This window comes from Triticum urartu, chromosome 2 (genome assembly GCF_003073215.2).
Source record: "Triticum urartu cultivar G1812 chromosome 2, Tu2.1, whole genome shotgun sequence".
Lineage (NCBI taxonomy): Eukaryota > Viridiplantae > Streptophyta > Magnoliopsida > Poales > Poaceae > Triticum > Triticum urartu.
The window spans coordinates 27,617,901-27,630,514 of NC_053023.1; the positions used below are offsets into that span (position 1 = coordinate 27,617,901).

Sequence of the window (12,614 nt, forward strand, 5' to 3'; positions counted from 1 at the left end):
TTAACCCTCAGGAGTTTAGCTTGAGTATGAAGTCACACGTTTCACTGTTTGAGTTTGAAACTATTGTTTTAAAATACAATAATTATTTAGTAACACTAATATTTCTTGAATAAGTAGTTTGATCATAGTTTGACCAGATTTGACCAAAATTCAAAAAAATTGAAATGATTATTTAGTAACACTAATATTCTTCCTCTATTTACAACTGAACCAACACCAACTCCAACGGGGCGACCCATTTTGTCCGCAGACATAAAAATCGGCCCAACGCTTTGGTTGAGATCGAGGAGTACGAATGTTGGTTCATGACCTCCCTGTTTCCCTCTTTAACCTAACTTATTTCTGGTCTTTTATTTTCGTTTTGGCCCATTGGGCCTTTAGATCAATACCAACACGTGGATGTTGCCTAAGATTTGGCTGTTCAGGAATCTAAGATATGTCGTCTGCCAGTATGGCCATGGTCATTTTGCATCAGCCGCACAACAGTAGTCACACACTCTCTTCTGCATTCAAACGACCCGCACGCTTTGGTCTCAACTTCTCTGTGCAACAAGGGCGTGGCTCGTAGCATAGGGCTCACTGTCCTAGGGGATGTTGCTTCCCACCTGCTCTAATCGAGCTTCATGCGTTACCTCCGCGTGCATCTCTAGCTGGGTGGATCGACTGTGTGCTGCTTTTGGAATATGGGGACTTTGGCGACCAAAGAGTCTATAACACCTCACCAGTGTTGAAACACACTCCCCCCCCCCCCCATTGACATTAGTCGGGCCTGATACGATGAGGGGAAGAAGGCAATCAGGACATGTCGTTACGAAGACTACTTGCACAATTAATATGATTTCCAATTTTAATTGCAATCAATGCAATTAATAGTATTGTTTCTACTTCCTCTGTTTCTAAATATAAGTCTTTTTAGACATTTTAAATGGACTACAACATGCATCCGCATGTAGACATATTTTAGAGCGTAGATTCATTCGTTTTGCTCCGTATGTAGTCACTTGTTGAAATCTCTAGAGAGACTTATATTTAGGAACGGAGGGAGTAATGTTAATTGCAATAATGTTGTTTCCAAAATTATTGCAATTAATATGGTTTCCCAAATTAACTGCAGTTAACACAATTAATAAATAGTATTCCAATTTGTTGGTGATGTGATGATTCATCATTGGAGAGGCATCGGACGTTGGATATAGATGATGAAATGACTGTGAGATTGTTTGGATTCATCAAAATTATGTTCCTATAAGTTGTATGACAGATTATTCTATGGTTCGTTTGTAGCCGATGTCTCATTTTTTCAAGATAGTATTACCTTCCTTCCATATTAATTGTCTTAGATTTATGTAGATATAGATGTATCAAATACGGATGTATCAAACACAGAAACGTGTCTAGATATATCCGTATCTAAATAAATTTAAGACAATTAATGAGGTAGTATATCATAACATACTTTGGTACGTAGCAAAGAGAGGATCATCGCACATGAAGATGCTTGACCATGTCAAGAGTGCTAAGGCCACCGACGATGAGGCCAGAACCAGGACGCCTCCTGCTCTGACGGTCGGCGAAGCGAACGCCATGGCTGGCCATTCCCGTGCCGTGCTGTGGGCGGCGGCGGTCATCTTGCCCTCCGTGTACATCGGCGGCACGTCGGCTGGGCGTACGCCCTCTACGCCCACACGTCCTTCGGCGCCAGCCACCCGTGGCGCCTGCCGGCCATGGTGCTGTGGGGGGCCTACATGGCGCTGGTCGCGGCGGCGGCGGCGCACATGAGCCTGTTCCTGCCGGACGCGCCCGCCGCGCTGCAGGAGGCGCTCGTCGACGTCGGCTGGGTCTGGGTCGGCATGCCCGTCATGGTGGTGAACCAGGCTCTGGCGTACTTTGGGTCGGCGTGGATGGTCGTCGCCATAGATTGTGCTCTTGGCGTCGTCATTGCCGGCGTGCTTGGCTTCTGGGTGTGGCTTGTTCGGACGTATGGTAGGAAATCGATAGCTCGAGCGGTGGCGGTGTGAAGCTGCAAGACATGAACTCTTTTTCTGTCGCAAAAAAAAAGACATAAGCTTTTTTCCTTTCTTTCTGGAATGCCACATCATGACCATACAACAACATATTTTAGCACCGATTCTCAAAAAAGAATTAGCACCGCATTTTAACATATTTTTTTGAGAATCGGTACGCACAGTTCTTCAACCTCCTGCCCACAATGTTTTCCTCCCCTGCGCCGCTAGCAACCGCCGGCCGGACCCCAATCCGCTTCTTCGCCTCTGCCTGCGACGCCGCGGCTTGTTGTGTCTCGCAACGTTGTCCCCACCTTCGGGCAAGGTACGGATTCGGCCTCGTCGGGGTCGATGATCGTCCATGGCGCTCCTGGCGTCAACCTCATCGCCAGTCTCGTTTAGAAATCAATTGACACAAACAAAATTTTCATGTACCCGACGATTAGCTAACTCATTTTTTTTTGAATTATAGCATATTGGAAAACTTATATTTGTAGCGGCCGCATCACTGGAACTTCCATTTTCGCGCATAGTTCAACTTCTTTTCTCTGCCGCTTATCCCCATTCGCTTCGCTCGCACGCACATCAGTCGCTTATATTCCCTTTATATACGTAGTTGGAAAAAAACACTTTCAACTTGAATTGACTAGCACTTTCACACGCTCTTCAAAGGCAACAGGAATGCACGCCTGCCGCCTTATGACAACTCCAATTGGCCGATCCAAACGGACACCGATTTCGTTCGTTTTTTGTCTATTTGGGTCGCCCGTCCGCGCGTCCGTACCCGTTTTTTCATTTGGGTCTGCGAGTACGCCCACCGGTAGCCAGACCTATTTTCGACATATTAGTCCTGACATTTTCTCAAACACTTAGCAGGCAGGCCAGGGGAGCTCGCAGAGCGCGGGGAGGCCGACGGGCGAACTCGAATCCAATGGCGGGGCGGCACGGCGAGCGCCCCGAGCATGGCGCGGCGAGCGCGAGGCCGGGCGTGGCGTTGCCGGGGCCGGGTGCGGCGAGGCCGGGCGCAGGTGCGGCCAGGGTCGGGCAGAGCTGTTGCCGCTGCGTGGAGGAAGGCCGCGAGCTTGGTAGGGCAGCGGCAGCGCTGCATCCACTCCTCATATCCATCGACAGCGAGTGCGTGCTCCCGCCTCCGCTCCTCCTCCCACCGCGCTCCTCCGCCCGTCGCAGCCGCGGCCGCCGTCGGTCACCCGCTGCGCTCCTCCACCGCCACGGCCTGCACCACCGGCCCACCGACCGCCCGCCGCAGCGACCGCGTTCTTCTCGCACGCTCGACATGATCCTCTGCCGCCGTGGCCTGCATCTCGAGTCCTAGTATGGCAGGAAGTGTGGGTCGCTGCCCAATGGGTCTAGGCCGGACACGTGAGGGGAGGAGCTGACGAGGGCGAATGACAGGAGCTCTCAGTTTTGTCCGCCCCGGACCCATTTGCTGCCCATTTTTGCGCCCAGTTTAGGTCGGGACGGACACAAAACGGACAACAGGCGGACGCTGTGTCCGTTTGGGTCGCCCCGTTGGGCCAACTTTTATGTCCGGATGACCTAAACGGACGAATTGGGTCATCCCATTAGAGTTGCTCTTAAAACTCAAGGTGGCCTCCGGCGAGATGGTTCACATTCCTGGTCGCAGCACGCACGCTTTACTGTTAGGTCGATCACTAGCCCTAATAGGGTGCAGGCTCGCCGGCCGGCATCGTGGCCGGTTGCCACTGATGGTCCCGACCATATAAAAGGATGAAAATCATGTACGCCCTTTATTTTGCCAATTAAATTGTTACAGTTTCCTCCTCTTTTTTCCAAGAGTACGCCAATGACGAACCTAGTTTTATTAAAACCGGAGTACAAGATAGCACGGGTCCGGTTTAAATAACTACAGCGCACTCAAACATACATGCAAATAACAATGACAGCACAAATACCTTGAGCATGAGGCTTCTTTTATACTATGAACTTATTTTTGCATGGTTTAGATCAGCAAAAGTTAAATGTTCATAGGAAATTAGCTACCTGTCACTACAAAGCACCGCTCCCTGTAAACTATAGCTCAAAATCCATACTTGACAACACATCGCTATATAAGGCTGTCTTTACCATGAGAGTCAAGCATTAACATGTCTTTAGCACTTTGAAAGTAAAAATTGCTAAAACTATTTATGTCTCCCTCCTTTTCCGCGCCTCCACATCCTGCCCTGCCAATCACACAAACACAGAAGCCAAGATTGCACCGTCAAAACCAGAAATGTACATGGGAGAAAGATATTCTGATTAAATGGAGTAAAAATATGAACATGATCCAAGGAAAACAAACTAAAGCTAACACTGAATGCCCTGCTTCGCAATACCAACAGTGAGATCAACAACACATTTTTATAGAGTTTATTGCGAGTTTGCGACCAGCGCTGCGTCTGCAGGCTCAATCCTGTAGCCACATTCATAACCAAGTCAGGAACTGCATCACAGAATCAGGTGGCGCCTACATTAAACTTGGAAGCCAAGAAAAATGTTAGGAAAGTATCTTAGGAAGCTTGCTATCATCCATGTGCCAGAGCCATGAGTTGATCGCGAGATCTTATGGGTTTCACCGCTAGCCTACCCCAACTTGTTTGGGACTAAAGGCCTTGTTGTTGTTGCTGTTGTTGTTGTTAGGAAAGTATCTTAGGCTTCCATGTTAGTCAAATTTGGTTCGTTTTCCAAGGTACGTAGCAAGCCTATAAAGAGGAGGTAGCCTGTATTACGAGATTATCAATCAATAAATAACAAATTGCCCCAAGCTGAGAACTAAAAGCCTCTAGCGACACATCTGGGGAGGAGCCCCGACATGTCCCTGAGGGCAAGCCTTGTTATCCCATTCAATCTGATCGCAACCCCCATTGCTATCTCCACCCTCGCGCCTACCAACAAGCACACAACACAAACATGTAGCACCATGGCTGTTTTCAACAATCAGTGTAGATTGAAGTGATAAGCAGTGGCATGAAGACAGCAGAACATTCTGTTAACATGTGCACGAAGCCATATTAGATCTCTGAGTCACTCAGGGGCGGAAACAGATCAAATTGGTTTTACCACATTCATGTCCATATTTGTTAGCTAAACACTGATATGGTTACAAATACAGGGCAGACGAAAAATTCAAATGATACCTATGTGATTCATTCGAATTCAGACATACCCCTAACATATGCAATCAATCAATGCAATAGGGTGAACTTAATCAGCTGACGAAACAGAAATGGTCTCTAAATCCAAAAAATTCCTAATTGATTTGGCATCTGATACAAAGCGGATAATACAATTCAAAAGAGGGAAACTAAACCAAATTCGCATCCATTTTGTCTTGTCACTATCTTCGACAGTGAAACTACTATTCAACAGAATACTTAACCCAAATTCTAATCTTATCAAATTTGCATGTAATATAATTTGAATAACCCATGTTCAATTAACAACTCTAACGCGAGTTGCACAGTGCACAACACCAGCCTCCTCTGTAGTTAGCTAGTACATGTTGATAATGAAGACAGAATACTAGGGAAGAACACACTTATGGAAAAATATGCAGCGATGTTTTGCTAAGGCTAGACATTTGGATGGGTTCACATAAGGTAGTATCTTTGCAGTGATATAGAGAAAATAATCACAATCGAATACATACACATATTAGAAGCTACCTGGGTAACGTATTGCTCACCTATTCAAGTGTCTTCTTTGCAAGGGAGCGAAGGAACATGATAAGTGGTTTCTTTGCCCTGGAAAGCTTTTTATCAGATCCTTCTCCACTATCTTTATCTCGCATGCTTTTTTGGACCTCTTGGACTATCCTCACAAGTTTCCGTAGTTCCTGTTGGTAAAATGTCCGTGAAGCTGAGTGATCCAAACATTGAATCATAACAGATACCCTTGAATTTCTTTAACCACAATATTTTGGGTGGTGAATACCCATCGTAGATGCATAAACTGCTAGGACTATTATAACTGACAGCCTGACATGCTGAACATAGTTTATGTTTGGGATAAGGACTTGGGAGGGGGGGGATACAATCATATTAGCAGTTACGATGGTGTTGGTTAGTTATGATTAGATTATACTTTGGGTCTGATCTCGTCTACATAAAGTGGGGAGCTGCACCTATTTTCTTTGAACAATGGAATAGATCGAGACAGCTAATCCACTATCACTGGTGCCATCCCCCTCAAATCGTTGCCACAATGGCCTGAAGCACAGCTGCGCATCAGGGAGGCATCCCTGTCATCGCGACCACTGCCACATGGAGTGCTGCTGCTACCGTGGAAGGTCTCACTGCCCCACCGCAGAAAGCCTCACATCAACCGATGTGTGGGGTGCTGCCATCACTGCAGACCTCTTGCTACTTGATGCAGCACTACTGTGAAGGCTGAATGCAGTGCTGTTGATGCAGTTACAATGGTGTTGGTTAGTTATGATAGTATGGGGTCATCTTCGCCAACATCTGCAGCACTACTGCTAAGGCTGGATGCAGTGCTGTCGATGCAGCTTCTTGGTGCACCACCATTTCTAGTTGATGCAGTGTTGTCACCTTCCCATGCTGTTAAGCTGCAGCCATGGGAAGCATCGCCACAGCATCCTGGTTTACCGCCGTTGTTGCTATTGAAGGCTTTGCCACCTAACTAGAGAAGGCATACCGTAGCCGTTCTCATGGGTAACTACTGCCAAGATGCTGGTTGCTTGGATGGGAAACTTTGGATAAGGAGAGACTATGACTATGCTTAGTTTTAGCCCAAGATTGCTCTACCAAATATTTGGTAAGCCGAAATTCTGGTCAAACTTTTGCTAGTCATGAGTTGGCCAACGTTGGGAAGAAAAATGAACTAAAGTGGGCAAAGGGGCATTGGCATGACAAAATATTGGTAACCATCCGCAGACACCAAAATTTTGTTCATGGGCAAAAAATTGGTAGGGTGTGCTTGCTTCGGCCACCATCCAAACATACCCTACAGGTGCACGATGAATTTGGCGAAAGATGATAGTCTTCATTGCTCAATGATTAAGGTAGTGACTCGTCTCTTTTTAGAGAGGAGGTTGGCTTCTACTGCTAGAATGAAATCTTAACAAATATGAATCTTCCTAATAATAGGATTTTATTCCTAGAGAGATTAATTGTTGCTAGGCTCAGTAGATCCAGTTTCCCAAAAAATATCAGCACTGACCCAAAACCTCATTTCTGATACTTCAGTTACATATCTTCCAAAAAAGGTTTTAGCATTTTATTTCAAATTATATTTGGCAAACTATACAGACTAGGCTATACAGAAGGTCCTTGTTATCTCATACTTCGAGTCAACACATGAACTGACACATTAGTCATGCTGTACATTTAAAGTATGTGCATATAATACCTGACGATCAAATTCAACATTATGAATCGCATAAACTTCATTGGTAACTGGAATGTCTTGGCAGATGAGGCCCTCAAACCATCTATCTGCAATTTCCATATACTCTTGATTTTCCTCACCCTATTGAAATTCAGAAATTCTTAACCATTAGTTCAGTGTTTACTATGTAAATCCAGTCATATTGAGAATATCAGAATATTGGCTACCTCTTCTTCATGAGGTAACTCCCCCACTTCCTCATCTTCAATCGGCATTGACTTGTCTGCCACTTCACTCAATAAGGCTTGTATCCTGCTTTCATCTCCATTCTTCAAAGAATGGATAAGATCTTCCATCAATTCAGGCTGTGCACCGCGAAGTAGGCTTCCTGGTAGAAACTGATCACATATTAACATAAAATAAATACTTCCTCCGTTCCTAAATATAAGTCTTTTTAGAGATTTCAAATAGACTACCACATACGAATGTATGTAGACATATTTTAGAGTGTATATTCACTCATTTTACTCCGTATGTAGTCACTTGTTGAAATCTCTAGAAAGACCTATATTTAGGAACGGAGGGAGTAGCAAATATACGAAATTGACCTTCAGAAGTAGTAAATTCATTACTTATTTTATTTATTCTTTTAGGGAAATACATAAAAACATATAACCTCCAGAAGCAGCTATTATTTACTGATAATGTCTTTCTGAGTGATTATTGCTTTAGTGATTTTGAACTGGTAGTGTTGTTTGAACTGTAGCCATAGCAACCAATTTTTGACAAAATGGTTGGGTCTCAATTCGGTCTGTAGCCAATTAACATGCCACATATCAGCAACCGAGGTCTTAACTTAAAAAATTATATAAAGGAGCCCATAAATCATTATGATCAAACATTCAGAAAAAACGATAAAAAATATTCTGAGTGAAGCAGCATATACATGCTTTTGGCCAAGTGAAACAGCACGTACAAGCCGGCTTGATAGATAAGATCAGAAAAGACGTGCAAGTATACGATCTAGCTAATTGATTATCCAGCTCACATAACACACAAGCATAGTATGCGGGGACGCTAGCAGGCTAGCAGCCAATATTTTGGCGGACAATTTCGCCTCCCTCGGCTCGCCCATATATTGGCGAGAACTGCATGGCAGACACCGGCTGGGCTGGAACAAACTGCAACCAAAACTCACAGGCGTGCCAATATTGTGGCAAAGCCAGCTTTTGCTCAAAACCAAACACACCCTAAATGCAAAAGACCATTATACAATAACCATCCTTCAAAAAAATGAGGTCATACATATTTCCTTGAGACTAAATGATTTACTCATAAAAACTTAGCATTACTAGCAATACCTCACATCTAAAGCCATAACTCAAAACGCTTAAAAACATCCATACACTGACGCCAAAATAGCATGCCTTAACCAAACCTCCCAAGTTCAAACTACAGTTAATCTTTCCTGCATGTTTCTGCACTTGTCTAAAAAGCATTACTTAGTTGACAAAGCTCAAGAACATTGGCCCGGAAACAACCACTAGAAAGTAGTGCTTTCCATGAGACTTCTCACTAGCAGCATCTATATGACTACATTACCTAGCACTTAGCAGTATCTACATGGCTACATTACCAATTTACCAAACTAAAGATTAAAAGCTTTTAACTGTTTAAAGGAAGGCATTCCGACATCTAAGAGTTAGCCTGCTCCCACAGTCGACATGAAATTGGAAACAACCAGTCAACCACACTACCACAAGACTGAAGATACTACAAGTTGATGGAATCCCTCAAATCTGGCATTCATTCTAAAATTCGAATAGTAATAGGACCCAATCTCCGTGGTCCAGGAAATGCAAGGGGTGCAAAAATGAACATGCATACCGATGTAATTGTACTGCCTCCTCCTTCCTTCGCGCACATCGGGTCCGAATTTCTGCAGAGCAATGAGCACACAGAAATGTCACTGATTTCGTGATTCAACACAAGCTCCTCATTACCAGAACAACGGGTGTACCTTCACCAGCATGAGAGCGTCCACCACCTCGCGCTCCAGCGACGCGGCCCTGGAAAAATAAGGTTCAGAACCAACCCCCCTCGCCTCAAAATCCGGCCAAAAGTAAGCGGAAGTGGGGGCTGCAAATGGGGGCACCTGACGATGCGCTTGATCTGGGGAGGGGAGAACTTGGCGAGCTCCATGCCCCACTTCACGGCGCGGCGGGCCTCCCGCTTCTTCTCGTTGCGGCTGGGCGCGCCGTCCCCGTCGTCCGGGTCCTCGTCGTCGGAGGGGAGGGGGGCGAGGGGGCGGAGGGCGCGCGTGTAGGCGCGGACGGACGACGAGCGGGGCGCGACGGAGGAGAGGAGGCGGGCGGGCCGGAGGAAGAGGAGGAGCGGGCGGCGCAGCGGCACGGCGGCGGCGGCGGCGGCGGCGTGCGCCATGGCGTACGGTTAGAGGGCTTGCAGCTGCTCGAGCAGTGCATCTGGCGGATAGGGTTTAAACTTTTCTGCTGTTGGGGTTTCTGGAAACCGGGGGAATTTGGTGAAATTTCGGCAAATTTGAAGATTGCTGTGTTGCGCTACCAACTTTGAGGAAAAGTTTGGGTTCTTTTCTTTCGCACTTTGTTACAGAATACACACCGTCATCAGCTCCTCTATAATTTTAGTTTTCTTAAATCTTGGCTTTATGGGCGTCGATGTTGTATTGGCGCCCAAAATGTTCATAAACTAGTTGATTCGTGATAGACATTGATAGTCACCATCTCAATTATTGAATAAGAAGCAACTTGATATTTTCGCTTCGGAAAGTAGCCAAGCGGTTAGCGGTTCTTAAAGTTTTTTCTTTGGTGGTTTAAGTGTGTGAAGAAACAATATATACTTTTGAGAAATGACAATTCATCTTGCCGCCTCTGCCATCTTGGTTTCACACAATTATAACAATAATGATACACTTACGAACATTTGGTTACAGACTGCAGTTTACGGACAGATCTGACATCGTTTGGTTAGCCCGATGAAAATCATGGTGGAGACGCAAAGAAAAGTCAGGGAACAGCAGCGCAACATGTCAACCTGTAGACTTCTCCCATAAAAATATTTTCGTAAGTGTAGTATTATTGCAATTATAATGGGTTAAACAAGAGGGGTATCATGCTTCGTAGAGGATTCAATCATCAATCGTTGTAATGAAATAGTAAAACAATATGAAGGCATACATGAAGACCTGACCCATAAGTCGGGCAGCAGGGTGACCATCCTGGATGCTTAGGGAGTCATCAACCCACGTACTATTAAAATCCAATCTACAGAAATAAGTCTACACAACGGGCCAAGAAAGGCATATAATCAGACAAATATGATCGGTACAACCGCAAGTTTACTTTGGTTTCTAGTCTCTCCCCTAAAAACATCCTACAATCTATTTTAAAACTTTTTTGGTTCTTTATTTAGTTTACTACTGGGTTAATTTCTATGGGTTAAGATGATATTGATTTGACATTATACTCCAACACCCCTTCCCCTCACGTCTATGCTTTTATGGAGTTATGACATGAGCAGCGGAAACGAGGGAAGACTGCAATTATTTATTGAATTTGCTGAGTTTTGAACCCTGAACCTCGTTGCAGTACGGCACAAGAGGCATATACGTGGACACAAATGGACAACAACAAATTTTAGATAAATTGTGAAAGGTAGGACTTGAACTCAAGTCAATAGGCTCTGATGCCATGCACTAGCCAATGAAACCAAAGGTCCGAACGGATGAAAAGGGCTAGGCAATCTGCATACACATTTCAACCTTCCTCTCATGTGTGATGCGGGAAGTCAACACATGAATGGACTCAAAAGTATGCCTCAAGAGGCCTATATGTGGACTCGGAGAGGAAACATTACTTTTAGATAATTTGTGGAAGTCGGGACTTGAACTCAAGACCTTAGACTTTGATACCATATTAAGCGTGCACTAGCAAACACATTGTATTACCATATTAAGCGTGCACTAGAATTATACACTAGAAACCACTATCAAGATATTTGTAGAACTCGTATGCTTTACACATATGGGCCACTATATTTAAGATATTAAAAGGTACACAAACGCACACATATATACTATAATTGATGTAAATGCCATGCGAAATCCATGAAGCTATGAACTTGTGTTTTTTTACATGTCTAACGACAAATAGCTTATTTTACAACATATTATTTTAATTTGGCATGGTGTGTGTATTTTTCAATGACAAACATTAGAAATGTATATCAAAGAACAATATAAGAAACACACAATAGTCAAGTTTGTACTTTTAAGTAAATAAATTATAAGCAAATATGAAAGTTTAGTACAAATATACGAGTCGAGAGGTCTTGTCAGTTGTCATCAAGACCCTAAAGTTGATGACACAACCCTCTCATCGAGCAGGATGGGGATGGTAACACGCTGCACTACATATTGTTGTAGGCTGGTTTCTCCTACATTGTAGGCATATACTTTTTTTGCCTTCTCACGACCCCTCCTGATAGTGTTTACTTCTGCATGCACCTGCTTATTCCCGAACCCGATTCCAAGTCCACACCTATCTTTATGGGCCAGAAGATAGGACGCAGCAATTCAGTGTTCGGGCTCAGCTGCTCCTGAAATTGCTAGCGTTAGTTCCAGTCTCGGTATTCCAAAAAATCAGTCTGACGTGTCTGAACAAAAACAACGAAAAAAAGGATACAACACGTATATTGTATGAAACAGTGCGTGTTTCGTGGGCCCAGGGCGTAAGAAGGGACGCCACGGCGCACGTGGTCTTCCTGGTCTGTCGACCAGAACGTCGCCCTTTTTGGCTGAGCCATGAAACAGATTTTTAGTACAGGCCACTCCCCACCTGCGGAGGCATGTGCTTGCTCCGACATGTCGACGATGGAAGGTGTCGCGCTAGAGTCCCTGCTAGATGCCGTCAACCGGTGAGTGCACCCTTCCTCGCTGGAGATCTAACGATTTCCGACATTTTTGCTCATAGGACACACCCGAAAGCTGACATCGCGTCCGCCACCGCCCATGGCCTTGACTTGTAGGTTTCAACTACGAATGGAGTTTGTTGACAGCCGAGAACATCCAGATTCTGTCCCTCTGGAGCTGGTACCGCCGCGTGATGCCAATCCTGCTGCGCTGGCGAACTCAAATGCTGGATCCGGGTGAGGGCAACAAGTCAGTGGCGCAAGCCCGGTGATGCCACAGTGTGACATGCCCCG

General features: G+C 45.0%; 1 protein-coding gene across 2 annotated transcripts; it reads right to left on the bottom strand.

The window, feature by feature from the left end:
- Window positions 1-3,934: 3,934 nt before the first annotated feature.
- LOC125535346 (UPF0307 protein YE3790-like) lies at window positions 3,935-9,874 on the bottom strand. 2 transcript variants are annotated; one of them, XM_048698399.1, is made up of 7 exons: window positions 9,529-9,874; window positions 9,394-9,442; window positions 9,261-9,312; window positions 7,601-7,761; window positions 7,395-7,514; window positions 5,710-5,859; window positions 3,935-4,202 (listed from the first exon to the last, which is right to left on the bottom strand). In XM_048698399.1, exons 1-6 carry the CDS (start codon window positions 9,813-9,815, stop codon window positions 5,710-5,712), a joined length of 819 nt encoding a protein of 272 aa, XP_048554356.1. In that variant the 5' UTR covers window positions 9,816-9,874; the 3' UTR covers window positions 3,935-4,202. The 2 variants fall into 2 exon arrangements, with proteins under 2 accessions (XP_048554356.1, XP_048554355.1); XM_048698398.1 differs by having other exon boundaries at window positions 3,935-4,207; window positions 9,529-9,873.
- Between the last annotated feature and the right edge of the window lie 2,740 nt (window positions 9,875-12,614).

Excerpts from the sequence above, each read along its gene's own strand:
- LOC125535346 (XM_048698399.1), bottom strand. The coding sequence starts at position 9,815 with ATGGCGCACGCCGCCGCCGCCGCCGCCGCCGTGCCGCTGCGCCGCCCG. Across the intron at positions 9,443-9,528 it reads CAGATCAAGCGCATCGTCAG|GGCCGCGTCGCTGGAGCGCG; the intron begins GTGCCCCCATTT and ends TTATTTTTCCAG. Across the intron at positions 7,515-7,600 it reads AGTTACCTCATGAAGAAGAG|GGTGAGGAAAATCAAGAGTA; the intron begins GTAGCCAATATT and ends GAATTTCAATAG.